Here is a 20,690-nt window from a genome sequence, read left to right on the forward strand (position 1 = left end):
AAGGCTTTTGAAGAACAGGTTATTATCATTTAAATTACCATTTATTTTTGATGAGTTATTTCTGTGTCCTGTGTAAGAAACCTTTTCCTAGCCAATGTTAAGATATTTCTTTGATTTTTTTTGTGAGAAAACTTAAGATCTATTCCATTAGCAGATTTCAATTATGCAGTACAGTATTATCAACTACAGACACTATGTTATACATCAGATCCTCAGACTTTGTTCATCTTATATATAAAAGGTTTACCCTTTTACCAGCTTCTCCCTATTTGCTTCTTATCCCAGCCCCTGGCAACCACCATTCTACTCTCTGTTTGTATGAGTTCAACATTTTTTTTAAGATTCCACATAAAAGTGTAACCTTGCAGTATTTGTGTCTCTGTGTGACTTATTTCACCTAGCATAATATGCCCTCCAGCTTCATCCATGTTTTCCCAGATGGTGAGTGTGTGTGTGTGTGTGTGTGTGTGTGTGTGTGTTTAGAAAATATATTTTCTTTATGCATTCATTCATCAACAGACGCTGACATTGTTTCCATACCTTGGTTATTGTGAATAATGCTGCAATGACCATGGTAGTACAGATATCTCTTTAAGATAATGATTTCATTTTTTTGTGTGTATAGACCTGGAAGTGGAGTTGCTGGATCATATGGTAGTTCTATCTTTAATTTCCTGAGGAACCTCCATACTGTTTTCCATAATGGCTGTACTATTTTACATTCCCACCAACAGTGTATATGTGTACCCTCTAACCCACATCCTCACCAGAATTTATCTCTTGTCTTTTTTATGTCACCTCACACCTATTAGGATGTATATCTTATTGTAGTTTTGATTTGCATTTTCTTGATGATTATCGATGTTGAGCACCTTTTCACATACCTGTTGGCCATTTGTAGGTTTAAACTGGAAAATGTCAGTTCAGTCTCTCTGCCCATTTTTTAATTGGGTATTATGAGTTTTTTGCTATTGAATTGTATCCTTATGTATTTTGGATGTTAACCACATATCAGATATGATGTTTGCAACTGTTCTATCCCATTCCATGAATTGTCCATTTTGTTTATGGTTTTCTTTGCTGTGCAAAAGCTTTTTGGTTGAAGTGATCCCATTTATTTTTGCTTTCATTTTCTTTGTTTTGCTGTCAAATACAAAAAATCATTGCCAAGACCAATGTCAGGGGGCTTAGTTTTCTTCCAAGAGTTTTATAATTTCAGATCTTATGTTCAAGTTTTTAATCTATTCTGAGTTGAATTTTGTGTACTATATAAAGTAGGGCTCCAGTTTCATTCTTTTGCATGCAGTTGTCCAGTTTTCCCAACACTATTTTTTAAAAACACTATGCTTTCTGCATTGCATATTCCTGACTCCTTTGTTATAAGTTAATTGAATGTATATATACATATATATATATATATATATACACATATACATATACATATATGCATGGGTTTACTTCTGGGCTCTCTACTCTGCCCCATCTACCTCTGTGCCAGTACTATGCTGTTTTGATTACTGTAGCTCTGTAATATAGTTTAAAATCAAGAAGTGTGATGCCTCTAGCTTTGTTCTTCTTTCTCAAGATTGCTTTGGCTATTCAGGATCTATTATGGTTTGATATACATTCTAGGACTGTTCTATTACCGTGAAAGATACCATTGGAATTTTGATATAGACTGCATTAAATTAGTAGGTCACATTTGGACATTTTAACAATATTAATTCTTCCCATCCATATTAAGGCATATCTGTCCGTTTATTTGTATCTTCAGTTTCTTCCATCAATGTCCTATAGCTTTCAGTGTACAGGTCTTTCACCTCCTTTGTTAAATTTATTCCTAAATATAATATTCTTTTTGATGCTATCTAAATGGAATTATTATGTTAATTTCTTTTTCTGATAGTTTGTTATTAGTGTACAGACACATAACTGATTTTTATATACTGATTTTTGTATGCTATGTCTTTACTGAATTCGATTATTAGCTCCTACAGTTTTTTTGGTGCATTCTTTAGGGTTTTCTCTTTATAATATCATGTCATCTGCAAATAGAGATAATAATACTTCTTTCTTTCTGATTTAGTTATATATTATTTCTTTTTCTTGCCTAATTGCTCTGGCTAGGACTTCCAGTACCGTGTGAATAAAAGTGCCAAGAGTTGGCATCCTAGTCTTGTTCCTGACGTAGAGCAAAAGTTTTCAGCTTTTCACCACTGGATATGATATTAGCCGAGGACTTGTATGGTCTTTATTATGTTGAGGAACATTCGTTCTATGCCCAGTTTATTGAGAATTTCTATCATGAAATGGTGCTAAATTTTGTCAAATAATTTTTATGCATCTAGAGATGATCATATGATTTTTAGCCTTCATTTTGTTAATGTGGTGTATTACAGTTAACCACTTGCATATGTTGAACCATTCTTGCATCACAGGGATAAATCCCACTCGATCCTGGCATATGATTCTTTTAATGTACTACTGAATTGGTTTGCTAATATTTTGTTTTGAATTTTTACATCTATGTTCATCAGGGATATTGGTCTATAGCTTTTTTTTTTTTCCTTGTAGTGTCCTTGTCTGGCTTTGATATCTCAGTAATGCTGGCCTTGTATAATGAATTTGGAACTGATCCCTCATCTTCTGGGTTTGGGTTTTTTTTTTTTTTTGGAAGAGTTTGATAAGGATTTGTATTAATTCATCTTTAAATGTTTGGTCAGTTCACCAGTGAAACCATCTGGTCCTGGACTTTTCTTTGCTGGAAGGTTTTAATTTTTTTCATTGAACTATAGTTGATTTACAATGTTGTGCCACTCTCTTCCATACAGCAGAGTGACTCAGTTATACACATATATACATTCTTTTTTTATATTATTTTCCATTACAGTTTATCATAGGATATTGAACATAGTTCCCTGCGTGGAAGGTTTTTGATTACTGATTCAATCTCATTAGTAATTGGTCTGTCAGATATTCAACTTCTTTATAATTCCATCTTGGTAGGTTGGATGTTTCTAAGAATTTATCCATTTCTTCTAGGTTATATAATTTGTTGGGATATAATTATTCATGGTAGTTTTTTATTATCCTTTGACTTTATGTGGTGTCAACTGTAATGTGTACTTTTTCATTTCTAATTTTGAGTCTTTCCCCCTTTTTTTTTCTGTTAAGTCAAGCTAAAGGTTTGTTTATTTTGTTAATCTTTTTTAAAAAGTACTTATTTTTATTAATCTTTCCTATTTTCTTTTTAGGCTCTGTTTCATTTATTTCCACTCTGATATTTGTTATTACCTTCCATCTGTTATCTTTGGGCTTAGTTTGTCCTTCTTTAATTAGTTCCTTGAGCTGTTAAAGCTAAGGTGTTTATTTCAGATATTTTTCTTCTCAGAAAATCAGTAACGCAACAGAGGTCCTACGTTGACACAGTAGACAAGTTTGACTTAATTGACATCTACAGGATACTACATCCCCCCCCAAAAAAACAAAACAGACTACACATTCTTCTCAAGCATGTGTGGAAAGCTCTAGAACAGACCACATACTAAGGTAACCAAACAAGCTCCAACAAATTTGAGAGGATAGATATTATTTCAAGCATCTTTTCTGACCACAGTAGTATGAAACTAGAAATCAACCACAGAAAGAAAAATGGGAAAAGAATGAACACTAATGGAGACTAAACAACATGATACTAAAAATCCAATAGCTCAATGATGAAATCAAAGAAGACATCAGAAAATACCTCAAGATAAACAAAAAAGAGCTCACAACCATATAAAATCTATGGGATACAGCAGAAGCACTTCTATATACAAAACTACAACAGTCACACACAGATAGAAAACAAATATATGGTTTCCAAAGGGGAGAAGGGAGGGAAGGAGAGGCAAATGAGAGGAGTATGGGATTAACAGATACAAACTACTATACATAAAATACATAAGCAACAAGGATTTACTGTATAGCATGAAAAATTAAATTCAGTATTTTGTAATCTATAATGGAATATAATCTGAAAATATATATATAACTGAATTACTGTACACCTGAAGCTAAGGAAATATTGTAAGTCAATTGTAATTTAATTTAAAAAATAAAGAAGCAAAAAGTAAATTTAATAAAGTCAAAGTCAAACATCCATTTTTCCATAGAGATAAGGACAGAACATTCCCAGCCAAGCTATTAACTCTGTCTTCCAAAACTGTGGAATTTTGTTTTTTATTCTATTCTAATAATAATACCCTCTATGCTAAACATTTTCCTGTGAGTGTAGCTCACAACTGTAGATTTTGATGTAAATTGTTCTGTTTTTTATTGGTTTACACATAGATTTTACTTCCCCTCTAAATTCTCTTTCAAAACAGATATCTGTGTATATTTTTTAATTTCTAATAAATAATTTTGGTAACATTCTTATTGTTAATTTCTTTGAATTAGTATCAGAAAATATAGCCTTTAAATCTCTCTTCATTGAAGTTGTTTTCTTCGTGGCCAAATATGTATCGATATTTTTTAATGTTCCACAGATATACCCCAAAAATGTCTATTCTTTATTTGAGAGACCTAAGGTTTTAATTCATGTGTTGGCCAGCCATGAAGTCTCTATTGCAACTATTCAACTCTGCCACTGTAGCTGGAAATCAGCCATAGGCAATATGCAGTGAATGGGCATAGCTTGAGTCTTTCATCAGTTTTGCTTTTGACAATGTCACATGTAGTTCTCAGCCCCATGATTGCTGGGTTCCTCTTAAGTGAGTTTTTAATTTTCTCTACTTGGTCATACTTTTTTTTATGACGTTAGCTGTTAGGCCTATGTATTAGCAGGAAATCAGCAAGTAGAGGAAACCACAATTATTTCTGCCTAAGGGGAACAGGATGAATAGAATCATAAATAACCCTCGGTTAAGAGAAAATTCCTGTACCTCCCCTCAGGTATAATTTGTAGCCCTTTCTTACCTTAAGGACCTACAGCAAACCAGTCTACCAGTAGAGCTCCCCTTCAGGTCCTCTCATTGTAAAACTGTTATCTCCCTTGCCTTCCTCCCTACATGAATAACTGTTTGCCTGATAACTTTTTTTTTCTTTTTTAATTTTCACTGGAGTATAATTGATTTAAAATATTGTGTTAGTTTCAGGTGTACAGCAGAGTGAGTCAGGTATACATATACATATATCCACTCTTTTTTAGATTCTTTTCCCATATAGCCCATTATACATTACAGAGTACTGAGTAGAGTTCCTTGTCATATACAGTATGTCCTTATTAGTTATGTATTATATATATATAATTATCCATATATATATACACACTGTATATATATAGTATGTATATGTCAATCCAAGTCTCTCAATTTATCCCTTCCCCCCCTTTACCCCATAGTAATCACAAGTTTGTTTTCTACATCTGTGACTATTTTTGTTTTGTAAATAAGTTCATTAAATAGTGCTGCAGTGAACATTGGGGTACATGTATCTTTTTGAACTATGGTTTTCTCCAGATATATGCCCAGGAGTGGGATTGCTGGATCATATGGTAAGTCTATTTTTAGGTTTTTAAGGAACATCCATACTGCTCTCCATAGTGGCCGTACCAGTTTACATTCCCATCAACAGTGCAAGAGGGTTCCGTGTTCTCCACCTCCTCTCCAGCATTTACTGTTTGCAGATTTTTTGATGATGGGCACTTAGACCAGTGTGAGGTGATACCTCATTGTAGTTTTGATTTGCATTCCTCTAAAGGCCCATACATATTGCTGCAAATGACATTAGTTCTTTTTTATGGCTGAGAATATTCCATTGTATATATGTACCACATCTTCTTTATCCATTCCTCTGTTGATGGACATTTATGTTGTTTCCATGTCCTGACTATTGTAAATAGTGCTGCAGTGAACATTGGGGTACATGTATCTTTTTGAACTATGGTTTTCTCCAGATATATGCCCAGGAGTGGGATTGCTGGATCATATGGTAAGTCTATTTTTAGGTTTTTAAGGAACATCCATACTGCTCTCCATAGTGGCCGTACCAGTTTACATTCCCATCAACAGTGCAAGAGGGTTCCGTGTTCTCCACCTCCTCTCCAGCATTTACTGTTTGCAGATTTTTTGATGATGGGCACTTAGACCAGTGTGAGGTGATACCTCATTGTAGTTTTGATTTGCATTCCTCTAATAATTAGTGAGGTTGAGCATATTTCCATGTGCTATTTGGCCATTGACATGTTTTCTTTGGAGAAATGTCTATTTAGATCTCATACCCATTTTTTGATTGGGTTTTTCATGTTTTTGATACTGAGCTGCAAGAGCTGTCTGTATATTTTGGAAATTAACCTCTTGTTGGTCGCATCATTTGCAGATATTTTCTCCCATTCTGTAGGTTGTCATTTCATTTTGTTTACGGTTTCACAGCACCACTTATTGAAAAGACTGTCTTTTCTCCATTGTATATTCTTGCCTCCTTTGCCATAGGTTAGGTGACCACAGGTGCGTGGGTTTATTTCTGGGCTTTCTATCCTGTTCCACTGATCTATATTTCTTTTTTTGTGCCAGTACCATACTGTTTTGATTACTGTGGCTTTGCAGTATAGCCTGATGTAAGGAAGTGTGATTACTCCAGCTCCATTTTTCTTTCTCAAGATTGCTTTGGCTATTCGGGGTCTTTCATGTTTCCATACAAATTGTAAAAATTTTTGTTTTAATTTTGTCAAAAATGTCATTGGTAATTTGATAGGGATTGCATTGAATCTGTAGATTGCTTTGGGTAGTATAGTCATTTTCACAATATTGATTCTTCCAGTCCAGGAACATGGTATATCTCTCCATCTGTTTGTGTCATCTTTGGTTTCTTTTGTCAGTATCTTATACTCAGTACTTATTCTGAGTACAAGCATTTGCCTCCTTAGGTAGGTTTATTCCTAGGTATTTTATTTGTCTTGATGTGATGGTAAATGGGATTGTTTCCTTAATTTATCTTTCTGATCTTTCATTATTAGTGTATAGGAATGCAAGAGATTTCTGTGTATTAATTATGTATTGTGCAACTTTAAAGAATTCATTGATAAGCTCTAGTACTTATCTGGTAGCATCTTTAGGGTTTACTATGTATAATATCATGTTATCTGCAAACAGTGACAGTTTTACTTCTTCCTTTCCAATCTGGATTCCTTTTATTTCATTTTCTTCACTGATTGTGTGGCTAGGACTTCCAAAACTATGTTGAATAATAGTGGCAAGAGTGGACATTCTTGTCTTGTTCCTGACCTTAGAGGAAATGCTTTCAGTTTTTGCCATTGAGAATGATGTTTGCTGTGGGTTTGTTGTATATGACCTTTATTATGCTGAAGTAGGTTCCCTCTATGCCCACTTTATGGAGAGTTTTTATCATAAATGGGTGTTGAAACTTGTCAGAAGCTTTTTCTTCATCTATTGAGATGATCATATTGTCTTTATTCTTCAATTTGTTAATACAGTGTATCACATTGATTGGTTTGCATATATTGAAGAATCCTTGCATCCCTGAGATAAATCCCACTTGATCATGGTGTATGATCCTTTTAATGTGTTGTTGGATTTGGTTGGCTAGTATTTTGTTGAGGATTTTTGCATCTATGTTCATAGGTGATATTGGCCTGTAATTTCCTTTTTTTGTGACATCTTTGTCTGGTTTTGGTATCAGAGTGATGGTGGCTTGGGAAGTATTCCTTCCCTTCCTCTGCAATTTTTTGAAGAGTTCCAGAAGGTAGGTGTTAACTCTTCTCTAAATGTTTTATAGAATTCCCCTGTGAAGCTGTCTGTTCCTGGACTTGTGTTTGCTGCAAGTTTTTTAATCACAGTTTCAATTTCAGTACTTGTGATTGGTCTGTTCATATATTCTGTTTCTTCCTGGTTCAGTTTTGGAAGGTTGTACCTTTCTCAGAATTTGTCTCTTTCTTCTAGGTTGTCCATTTTATTTGTGTATGGTTGCTTGTAATAGTCTCTTATGATCCTTTGTATTCCTGTGGTGTCAGTTGTAACTAACTTTTTTCATTTCTAATTTTATTGATTGGAGCCCTCTCCCTTTTTTTCTTGATGAGTAAAGCTAAAGGTTTATCAGTTTTGTTGTTCCAAAAGAACTAGCTTTTAGTTTCATTGATCTTTGCTGTTGTTTTCTTTATCTCCATTTCATTTATTTCTGCTCTGATTTTTATGATTTCTTTTCCTTCTACTAACTTTGGGCTTTGTTTGTTCTTGTTTCTCTAGTTGCTTTAGGTGTAAGGTTAGGTTGTTTGAGATTTTTCTTGTTTTCTGAGGTAAGATTGTATTGCTATAAACTTCCATCTTAGAACTCCCTTTGTTGTATCCCATAGGTTTTAGATTCTCTTTCTTTTGTTGTCATTTGTCTCTAGGTATTATTTGATTTCCTCTTTGATTTCTTCAGTGATCCATTGGTTGTTTAGTAACATATTGTTTAGACTCCATGTGTTTGTGTTTTTTATAGTTTATTTTCCTGTAATTGATTTCTAAACTCATAGATTTGTGGTCAGAAAAGATGCTTGATATGATTTCAATTTTCTTAAATTTTCCGAGGCATGATTTGTGACCCAATGTGTGATCTATCCTGGAGAATGTTCCGTGTGCACTTGAGAAGAAAGTGTATTCTGCTAGTTTTGGATGGAACGTTCTGTAAATATCAAGTCTATTTTGTCTAGTGTGTCATTTAAGGCTTGTATTTCTTTATTAATTTTCTGTCTGCATGATCTGCTATTAGTGTAAGTAGGGTCTTAAAGTCCCCCACTATTATTGTGTTACTTTTGATTTCCCTTTTTATGGCCATAGCATTTGCTTTATAAATTGGTGCTCCTATGTTGGGTGCATATATATTTACAATTGTTATATTTTCTTCTTCGAATGATCCCTTGATCATTATGTAGTGTCCTTCCTTGTCTCTTAAAGTCTATTTTGTCTGATATGAGTATTGCTACTGCAGCTTTCTTTGATTTCCATTTGCATGGAATATCTTTTTCCATCCCCTCACTTTCAGTCTGTGTGTGTCCCAGGTCTGAAGTTGGTCTCTTATAGACAGCATATACACAGGTCTTGTTTTGTATCTATTCAGCCATTCTGTGTCTATTGGTTGGAGCATTTAATCCATTTACATTTTAGGTAATTATTGATATGTATGTTCCTATTACCATTTTCTTAATTGTCTTGAGTTTGTTTTTGTAGGTCTTTGTTCATCCCTTCCTCTTTTGTTCTCTTGTGGTTTGATAACATCTTTAGTATTGTGTTTGGGTTGCTTTTTCTTTTTTGTGTGTGTATCTATTTTTTGGTTGGTATTTCCCATGAGGTTTTGATGTAGCAGTCTATATATATACAAGGTTGTTTTAAGTTGCTGGTCTCTCAATTTCAAATGTAATTCCCATTTCCTGTATTTGTACTCTCCTCATGTTTGCTGGTTTTGATATCATATTTGTATATGGATGATTTCCTACTTTTACTGTAGGTTTGCTTTTACCAGTGCACTTTCCAATTTGTTATTTTCTTGTTTCTAGTTGTGGCCTTTTTTTTTTTTTTTTTAACCTCACCTGCCTAGAGTAGTTCCTTTAGCAATCTTGGTAACTTATTACCAAGTTAATAACTTAATCTTATTGTTATGTAGTGACCTTTATCCTGAGCCATGTTTTCTGTCTTAAATTCAATTTGCCTGATGTTACTATAGTTGTATCAGCTTTCAATCTTAGAGTCTTTAGATGTTTAATTGTAGCTCTTATAAATACTTGACTTTGGATTTTGCTTTATTTTATTAAGTATTAGAATTTCTGATTTTTAACTGAATTTAAACCATTTACATTTTTGTTAATTACAGATCTTTGGAAGATTTTTACTGCCTTATTTTGCTTTCAGTTTGTTCTCCTTTTTAATATATATATATTTAATTTTTCCTTTCTTCCTTTCTTTTAGAATATTAAATGTATTTTTAAATTCAGCTTTCCTTCTACTATTTTGGAAATTTTTTACTATGTGTATATTTCTTTTGACAATTACCCTTAAATTTTAACATGTATACTTAAAGTAAAAGTCAAAGTTAGAATAATTTACTTCTACTCACTATCTCATATCATATTTAACTAATAATTTATCTGGTAAAAAATTCAAAATTAAATTACTTTTCTATTTTATAGAAATTATGTTTTATTTTTCTATTAAATTACTATTCTATTTTTCAAGTTTTATTTACATTTTCTCACGTTTACCATTTTTTATTGTTGTTCATCATTCCTTTTTGCATTTCATACTTTATAGAATCACCTTCATTTTTCCTAAAATACATCCATTCTTTAGAAATGTCATTAATGAATGTATTTTAGGAGTAAAGAAGTCTCTGATTTTATTTAATAAAACTGTATTTTATCCATGTTATGGGATATAATTATGGATGGATATACCAGTTCTCAGGGACAGTTCTTTTTTTCTTAGCACTTTAAAAATATTGTTTCACTTAAATTATCTGCTTTCTGATCTACTTAATTCCTGTGTAAGTGGTCCTTCCTCCCACATCCCCCTCCCCACCTTCTCACCCCCGCCACACACACACCACAGGCTGCTTTTAAGATCTTTCATCTGCTTTACTTTAGTGTCACTATGATGAGCAGTTCTGGCCAAGTCTCAGCTGTTTTTCTCTCCTATGTTGCTTCTCCTCATTTTCTTCATTCTTTTCTTCTGAAACTCCAGTTATATATGTGTGTATGTGTGTGTGTGTGTGTGTGTGTTTGTGTGTGTGTGTCTACTTCTACATCGTCTAAAAACCACATTTTCCATTTCTCTCTATTGCATTCTGGTTAATTTCTTTGAGGTTGTCTTCCATTTCACCAATTCTCTCTTCAGTTCTATCTATTTTACTATTCTATAAATTTAATACACTTTTAAATTTGTTTGATTATACATATATATAATATATATTATAAAATTTCTCATTATTATTCAGATTTGATTGGACTTTTTTGATGTTCCATTCCTGTGATTTCCAATTACTACTTTATTTATTTAAACATATAAAATGCACATATTTTATATTCTATATTTTATAATTCCAATATCTGAAATATTTGTGGTCTAATTTTAATGTTGTTTTTTTTTTCCTGATAACTGGCATGTTGGTTTGTTTCTTCATATTTGTCTATGTGTGAGTGGCAGGGATGTGTTGTTATATGTTAGCTTGTTTTTGACAGAAATGCATCATTTTTGACAGAATTCCATACTTTGATAGGATGTATTACTATGTAGAAACTCAAACTGAACACGTTAAATATGTACAGTTTTGCAAATATCAATTATACTTCAATAAAGCTGTTAAGTTTTTTTCATATGCTACTGCTAGGCATCTGGGAGAGCTATAAAAACAGGTTCATTTAAAATTTCTCATTTGGAGTTTTATGGACCATACAGTGAATTTGAACCTCAAAGTCACATAAGAGATAATATGTGATTATGAATTCTTCAGAGATATTATTCTTTTCTGCTCTTCTTCCTCTATCCACAGCTGATGCCAAGGCATAATTTGTTTGTGCTGCTACCTCTGTGGCATGATTTTTTTAAGACAGCTCTTTCACCAACGATGTAGTTTTGGGGGATAAAGTATATTTTCACAAGCTCTAAGGTTTTATTTCCCATCTGGTTTGAGCCTGATATATGGTTTTAAATCCCCTGGCTATCCATTAAGTTTGCAGTTATGGCCAATGGGTGCAGGGCAGGCATCAGCTTCATCATTTGCTTACAATTCCATGTGTGTGTTCCCCATTACCCCCAATTTTTTACTCTCAAAGATTTCTCTTACCTCCTTGAAAGCTTAGCTGTTTTTAAGAGGATGGTTTTAATATTTTATACAGAATTCTAGGAAAATATTTTTAGAATATTTACTCCAGCATATTAATCAAACCACAGAAGATCTTGTTTTTTATTTTACTTTTAAAATTATATTATCTTCACACTTAATTTCTCAGGTCTATGAATTCTTAATTTCAGGTACTGCTTCTCCAAATCTGAACACACACAAAAAAACATATCTACACAAACAAAGTCAAAAAGGTTCATAGGATTTAAGTAAGACTTTTTTACATGTCACTGGTACCTATTGTTTACTCATTTATTGGGAGAAACAAGAGTTACCACTTAAACTTGACTGAACAGGCTCTAATTACTAACACTACTTTCTGTAACCAGGACATTCTTTTTGTCTAAAATTTTTATTCATTTGTGTATTTGCATAATTAACAAACACCAAATCCAGTGTGGAGGTGTTGTGCATAAAAACTTTCTATGTCATCTGTATCCAGAATCTTTACTAAAATCCAGTAATGAAATCTAGCTAGATTACATACAAAGCAAGTGAGATGATGTTTGAGTGGGAAGAGATTAATGGCCAACAAATCAATGAATAAATGTTGAGGAAACATTAATTACGTAGTATTCTCAAAAAATAAATGTTGGAGATATAGTGGGAAATTTACATCATAATCAGGGAGACAGAAGAGTAAACCTTTAATTACCATAAAATTTTAATTACTTAAAAACCATAATGAGTTTTATAATAGAAATGGGTAGAATGCTTTAGGACCACTAGAGAAGAATATTTACTTAGTTTCAAGGAAGGCTTTCTAGAAGAGTTAACACAAGCTGACTGAGATCTAAAAGATAAGAAGTTAAAAGAGGGCATAGGGTGCTCCAGACAAAGGAAATGGCAAAAACAAGGGCCCAGAGGCATGGAAAAGATGATACATTTAGGAAATAAGTTATTTTGTGCCTCTGATCCATAGAATACACATGGAAGACTAGCCAGAGAAGACACTAGAGAGGTAGATAAGAACATCAGATTGTATGGTATATTTTATGCCTTGCAAAGAAATTTAGACTTCGTTGTCGAGAGTCTCTGGAGGCTTTTAAACAAGACTGTGACAATAGAGAATAAAGAACTATTAGAGGATATTATCATGTTACAAGTTGTTGGGGAAGGATGCAAACTAATTATTTTCTTTTTCTGGTAAATAGGACCTCGGGCTCCTGCCACAGTCCAGGGTATTTTCCCTTCTTGTGTTTTCTCAAATACGTAAGTATCTAAATAAATTAATGTATAATGATAAACTAATGTTCTAATAAGTACGTGGGTCATATTAAAAGGCAAATAATTACGTGGGATCCTCCATTCTTGTACTTCTACTTAGATTTAGTGAAATGTTTGTCTTTTGCAAATTCTTCTCACTAAGCTTAAATTGTAAAGTAGAAAAAGTTAATGTTCTTCCTTTTCCTTATTTCCTTACCCCACTGTGGTTCTACACTTACCCTATGTTCAGAGTCTTCATACCACTTTCAAGTATGTCCAACCATGTCTTCTCCTCTTCAGGTAGCTTTCCAGGATTTGGACTTGTCTCTTTGCCTTTCTCCCCTTTGAAACATTTACCATTCCTTAAACCTTTTGAGATTACTGGCTTCCTAAGGACAGATTAGTTTAGATTAGTTTTACTTTTTAAATTTTTAATTAGTCATTCCTAACCTAAAGTGTATTTGCCATATAATCCAAAATAATAATCTCTAATGATGGAACTTGCAAGTCTCTGGAGAAGAAATTTGGGGAGCCTGAGGGATTTTTATTCCTCAGACTGGTGGCAGCCTATTTCTGTTGGTGTCTATATATGGCTTTCTCAACTTTAGAGCAGAGAGACTATCATTTTAGACCCAACACCGTCGCCTTTTTTTAAAAAACAGTAACTCAACTGAGGTCCAGCAAAGACTTTAAAAACCCCAAATTCCTATGAAAATGGTTAGATAGAGTTAAGTGGTATATGGTGGTAAATGCTGTTGAAATATTCAGACCAAGCTTTCTTGGAGGAAGTTCTTGACTTTAGGATTGATGAACATCAGTTTAACTGACTTACTGAGAGTTCATAGGATACACAGCACTATAATAGATGCAGAAAGAAGGAAACTGGACTAGTCCAGTTTAAAGAAATAGAACAAGGTGGAAGAATGGTGATCATTTGTACAAAAAGTCCATTTTTATTTTAGTTATTTAATAAATGTTTATTAAATATAAATACCTGCCTCTTTATAGAAGTGGTTAGAGGAAGATCATAGTAAAGTCTTGAGTGCTGCCTCTATTTTTCTCCACCCAACATTATAGAACTACAGAGTCACTTGGATCTTCCATAGCAAATACTATGGATACTTTTTCATTAAAAATCTTAGTTCGGTAAGATGAGTAACTCTGTGTATTACCTGGAGATTCTTCACCATGCCCTCCCAAATTGACAGGGAAAAATACTTTTAGTTGCAGCCAACCAGCCTAACATCCTGTCAGAATACAAACAAAACACAGCTAACAATACTTTCTGGTCTGACTCTGCCCATCATACACATTCACATTCTTCTCATTCTGATTTAATTCCAGATTTTGTAAGACTTTACTGTGGAATCATTACATGTATTCTACCATCCACCCTATCTCTCCCTCCCTTTCGTCTATTGATTAGTTCTATTTTTTTAATGTTAAAACAAAAGACAGAAACATTTGTAAAATAGACATGGAAAGTCAAGACCAAGAGAATGAAGACAAAGCAAGTATGATAGCAGTGGGTATAAACAGTTTCAATAATTACACATTACACTTAGATAATGAATATATTTATATTATTGGGATGGAAGATGTAGGAAGTAACAGAGTGAAGAAGACATAAGTCGGCTTGCTACTTTCACACTGTGGTCAGAAATTTATAGTTTACTTGTTGGGCAATACTCTGATGTTTTGGAAGGGGAATGGTATAGTCAAATTAGCATACATGATGGATAACTCCAACAGAAATATATAAGAAAAATTGATGACAAGAAACTAGGAACCAGTTCTAGAAGTCCATTAGTGGCCTACACAAAGGCTTCATTTTGTGTTAGAGCGAGTAGGCCCAAATCCAAACGATTTTAAATGGGAATTTATTTATGTTCAAAGCATAATGCTAGATATTGGGCAGATACCACAAGGAAGAAACCTATGCCACTGTGATTGTGATCTGTTCTTTTTCAAGGATACCCTGTTGGTGAGGAAGAGGATGGAAATAGGACAAGTTAAAATACCACAAAGCTCACTGTTCTTACCTAGATCAGCTATTTTTCTTGAGTAAACACTCTCTGGAATGCTGAAAGCCTTTGGTTAATTTTCAGAGTTCTGAAAACTGAAAAAAATTGACTATGAAAACCATTTACTATAAAATAATGAAAAAAATTTGCTAGTTTACCTATTGCTTTTAAGAAGGAGTAAATTTTCAGAGCTCTTTACTCTGCCATTTTCACTGACGTCAACCTTTATCTGGTTATCACAGTTGTTTTTTAGTGGTCTTCTTTGAAGTTTTCTCAGTTATTTGATTATTTTTATTCTTAGGTCTTTTCTCTTTGTTTGGATATTTCTGCATGCCTTTGAGGCAGAAAGTCTGTTGGAGTCAAGTACAGGTATCAGTTAATACAGTGAACTCCTTGAGTTCCATTTGGTACCTACAGTATAATGTGAAGAGAATAGAAAAATTAATCTGGGAGAGTTAGGTTGCAGAATATCAAAAAGAAAAAAAAAAAAACTGTGCTTAGGTTGACCTAAGAAAACAGATCCTGAAAAAATAAAGGAGGCCAAAAGAGAAAAACATGTCACTGACATTACCTTTCAGGCTCCAGGTTCCATATTGCAAAAGGTACTAGTCTGAGTATGGACTGTTGCTACGAAGCCCATGCCTGAGCTGAAACCAGGGAGGTTTTCATTTTCTGCCAAGATATAGGATATAATTCTCTGTCTTGCTGTTTCTCGTAACTGAATTTTAGACTTTGGGAAATTTTTAATTTTATTTATTTGTTTTATTTATTGAAAAAATTTTTATTTTATATTGGAGTATAGTGGATTTACAGTGTTAATTTCAGGTGTACAGCAAAGTGATTCAGTTATACATACACATATATATATATTCTTTTTCAGATTTTTTCCCATATAGGTTATTATAGAATATTGAGTAGAGTTCCCTGTCCTATACAGTAGGTCCTGTTAATTATCTATTTTATATATAGTAGTGTGTATATGTTAATCCCAAACTCTGAATTTATCCCTCCCGCCCCATTTCCCCTTTGGTAACAAGAAGTTTGTTTTCAAAGTCTGTGAGTCTGTTTCTGTTCTGTAAATAAGGTCATTTCTATCATTTTTTAGACTCCACATATAAGTGATATCATATGATATTTGACTTTGTCTGACTTACTTCACTTGGTATGATAATCTCTAGGTTGATCCATGTTGTGGCATTATTTCATTCTTTTTTGTGGCCGAGTAATATCCCATTGTATATATGTATCACATCTTCTTTATCCATTCCTCTGTCAATGGACATTTAGGTTGCTTCTATGTCTTGGCTACTGTAAATAGTACTGCAATGAACATTGGGGTGCATGTATCTTTTTGAAGTATGGTTTTCTCTGGATACATGTCCAGGAGTGGGATTGCTAGATCATATGGTAGTTGTATTTTTAGTTTTATAAGGAACCTCCATTGTTCTCCATAGTGGTTGTACCAGTTTATATTCCCACCAACAGTGTAGGAGGGTTCCCTTTTTTCCATACCCTCTCCAGCATTTATTGTTTGTAGACATTTTTCTTTGGCTGCGCTGCACAGCTTGTGGGATTCTAGTTCCCCAACCAGGGATTGAACCCAGGCGCCCTGCAGTGGAACCACAAACTCCTAACCACTGGAAAGCCAGGGAATCCCCTGTTTGTAGACTTTTTGATGATGCCCATTCTGACCAGTATAGGTGATACTGGATTGTAGTTTTGATTTGTATTTCTCTAATAATTAGCAAAAATGTTGAGCATCTTTTTATGTGCCTCTTGGCCATCTGTATGTCTTCTTTGGAGAAATGTCTGTTTAGATCTTCTGCCCATGTTTTCATCGGGTTATTTTTTTTTTTTTTAACATTGAGCTGCATGAGCTGTTTATATATTTTGGAGATTAATCCTTTGTCCGTTGATTCATTTGCAAATAATTTCTCCCATTCTGAGGGTTGTCTTTTCGTCTTGTTTATAGTTTCCTTTGCTTTGCAAAAGCTTTTAAGATGCATTAGGTCCCATTTGTTTATTTTTGTTTTTATTTCCATTACTCTAGGAGATGAGTCAAAAAAGATCTTGCTGTGATTTATCAAAGAGTGTTCTTTCTATGTTTTACTCTAAGAGTTTTATAATGTCCCATCTTACATTTAGGTCTTTAATCCATTTTGAGTTTATTTTTGTGAATGTTGTTAGGGAGTTTTCTAATTTTATTCTTTTACATGTAGCTGTCCAGTTTTACCAGCGCCACTTATTGAAGAGACTGTCTTTTCCATGTATATCCTTGCCTCCTTTGTCATAGATTAGGTGACCATAGGTACATGGGTTTATCTGTGGGCTTTCTATCCTGTTCCATTGATCTATATTTCTGTTTTTGTGCCAGTACCATTCTGTCTTGATTACTGTAGGTTTGTAGTATTGTCTGAAGTCAGGGAGTCTTATTCCTTCAGCTTCATTTTTTTCCCTCAAGACCACTTTGGCTATTTGGGGTCTTTTGTGTCTCCACACAAATTTTAAGATTTTTTGTTCTAGTTCTGTAAAAAATGCCATTGGTACTTTGACAGGGATTCCATTGAATCTGTAGATTGCTTTTTGTAGTATAGTCATTTTCACAATATTGATACTTCTAATCCAAGAACATGGTATATCTCTCACCATCTGTTTGTGTCATCTTTGATTTCTTTCATCAGTGTCTTATAGTTTTCTGAGTACAGGTCTTTTACCTCCTTAGGTAGGTTTATTCCTAGGTATTTTATTCTTTTTGTTGCAATGGTGAATGGGATTGTTTCCTTAATTTCTTTTTCTGATCTTTTGTGGTTAGTGTATAGGAATGCAAGAGATTTCTGTGCATTAATTTTGTATCCTGAAACTTTACCAAATTCATTGATTAGCTCTAGTAGTTTTCTGGTGGCATCTTTAGGATTATCTATCTATAGTACATGTCATCTGCAAAGAGTGACAGTTTTACTACTTCTTAGCCAATTTGTATTCCTTTTATTTCTTTTTCTTCCCTGATTGCCGTGGCTAGGACTTCCAAAACTATGTTGAATAATAGCGGCGAGAGTGGACATCCTTGTCTTGTTCCTGACCTTAGAGGGAATGCTGTCAGCTTTTCACCATTGAGAATGATGTTTGCTGTGGGTTTGTCGTATTTGGCCTTTATTATGTTGAGGTAGTTTCCCTCCATACCCACTTTATGGAGAGTTTTTATCATAAATGGGTGCTGAATTTTTCAAAAGCTTTTTCTGCATCTATGAGATGATCATATGGTTTTTATTCAATTTTTAATATGGCGTATTACATTGTATTGCATGTATTGAAGAATCCTTGCATCCCTGGGATAAATCCAACTTGATCATGGTGTATGATCCGTTTAATGTGTTGTTGGATTCTGTTTGCTAGTATTTTGTTGAATATTTTTGTATCTATATTCATCAGTGATATTGGTCTGTAATTTTCTTTTTTTGTGATATCTTTGTCTGCTTTTCATATCACGGTGATGGTGGCCTTGTAGAATGAGTTTGGGAATTTTCTTTTCTCTGCAGTTTTCTGGGAGAGTTTGAGAAGGATTGGTTTTAGCTCTTCTCTAAATGTTTGATAGAATTGGCCTGTGAAGCCATCTGGTCCTGGGATTTTGTTTGTTGGAAGATTTTTAATCACAGTTTCGATTTCATTACTTGTGATTGGTCTGTTCATATTTTCTATTTCTTCCTGGTTCAGTCTTGGAAGGTTGTACCTTTCTAAGAGTTTGTCCATTTCTTCCAGGTTGTCCATTTTATTGGCATAGAGTTGCTTGTAGTAGTCTCTTATGATGCTTTGTATTTCTGCAATGTCTGTTGTAACTTGTCCTTTTTTATTTCTGATTTTATTGATTTGAGTCCTCTCCCTCTTTTTCTTGATGAGTCTGACTAAAGGTTTACCAATATTGTTTATCTTCTCAAAGGACCAACTTTTAGTTTTATTGATCTTGCTACTGTTTTCTTTTTTTCTATTTCATTTATTTCTGCTCTGATCTTTATGAATTCTTTCCTTCTAGGAACTTTGGGTTTTCTTTGTTCTTTTTTCTCTAGTTCCACTAGGTGTAAGGTTAGATTGTTTATTTGAGACTTTTCTTGTTTCATGAGATAGGATTGTATTGCTATAAACTTCCTTCTTAGAACTGCTTTTGCTGCATTACATAGGTTTTGGATCATCATGTTTTCATTGTCATTTTCTCTGGGTATTTTTTGATTTCCTCTTTGATTTCTTCAGTGATCTCTTGGTTATTTAGTAACGTATTGTTTAGCCTCCATGTGTTTGTGTTTTTTACATTTTTTTCCCCATAAAAGATTTCTAATCTCATAGTGTTGTGGTTGGAAAAGGTGCTTGATATGGTTTCAATTTTCTTAAATTTACTGAGGCTTGATTTGTGACCCAAAATGTGATCCTGGAGAATGTTCCATGTGCACTTGAGCAGAAAGTGTAATCTGCTGTTTTGGGATGGAATGTCCTAGAAATATCAATTAAATCTATCTGGTCTAGTGTGTCATTTAAAGCTTGTGTATCCTTATTAATTCTCTGTCTGGATGATCTGTCCATTGATGTAAGTGAGGTGTCAAAGTCCGTCACTATTATTGTGTTAACTGTCAATTTCCTCTTTTATAACTGTTAGCATTTGCCTTATTTATTGAGGTGCTACTATGTTGGGTGCATATATATTTATAATTGTTATATCTTCTTCTTGGATTGATCTCTTGATCATTATCTAGTGTCCTTCCTTGTCTCTTATAACAGACTTTATTTTAAAGTCTATTTTACTTGATATGAGTATTGCTACTCCAGCTTTCTTTTGATTTACATTTGCATGGAATATCTTTTTCCATCCCCTTATTTTCCATTTGTATGTGTCCCTAGGTCTGAATTGGGTCTCTTGTAAACAGCATATATATGGGTCTTGTTTTTGTATCCATTCAGTGAGCCTGTGTCTTTTGGTTGGAGCATTTAATCCATTCACTTTTAAGGTAATTATTGATATGTATGTTACTATTACCATTTTCTTAATTGTTTTGGGTTTGTTTTATTAGGTCCTTTTCTTCTGTTATGTTTCCCACTTAGAGAAGTTGCTTTAGCATTTGTTGTAAAGCTGGTTTGGTGCTGCTGAGTTTTCTTAGCTTTTGCTTGTCTGTAAAGCTTTTGATTTCTCTCTCGAATCTGAATGAGAGCCTGCCAGGTAGAGTAATCTTGGTTTAGGTTCTTCCCTTTCATCACTTTAAATATATCATGCCATGCCCTTCTGGCTTGTAGAGTTTCTGCTGAGAAATCAGCTGTTAACCTTATGGGAGTTACCTTGTATTTTATTTGTCATTTTTCCCTTGTTGCTTTTAATAATTTTTGTCTTTAATTAGTGTCAGTTTGATCAATATGTGTCTTGATGTGTTTCTCCTTGGGTTTATCCTGCCTGGTACTCTCTGCACTTCCTGGACTTGGGTGGCTATTTTCTTTCCCTTGTTAGGGAAATTTTCAACTTTAATCTCTTCAAATATCTTCTCGGGTCCTTTCTCCCTCTCTTCTCCTTCTGGGACCCCTATAATGTGAATGTTGTTACATTTAATGTTG

The 20,690-nt window shown here is 33.7% G+C and overlaps 1 protein-coding gene across 1 annotated transcript in view; it reads left to right on the top strand.

Annotated features, from left to right (window-relative positions):
* FSIP2 (fibrous sheath interacting protein 2) overlaps positions 1-20,690 on the top strand; it is a 114,836-nt gene that overhangs the window by 35,410 nt on the left and 58,736 nt on the right. Inside the window, exon 14 of the mRNA XM_007129656.2 lies at positions 13,029-13,086. Coding sequence (XP_007129718.2) covers positions 13,029-13,086 — 58 coding nt within the window. The remainder of the gene's footprint in view (positions 1-13,028; positions 13,087-20,690) is intronic.

The sequence above is a fragment of the Physeter macrocephalus genome, chromosome 2 (genome assembly GCF_002837175.3).
Source record: "Physeter macrocephalus isolate SW-GA chromosome 2, ASM283717v5, whole genome shotgun sequence".
Lineage (NCBI taxonomy): Eukaryota > Metazoa > Chordata > Mammalia > Artiodactyla > Physeteridae > Physeter > Physeter macrocephalus.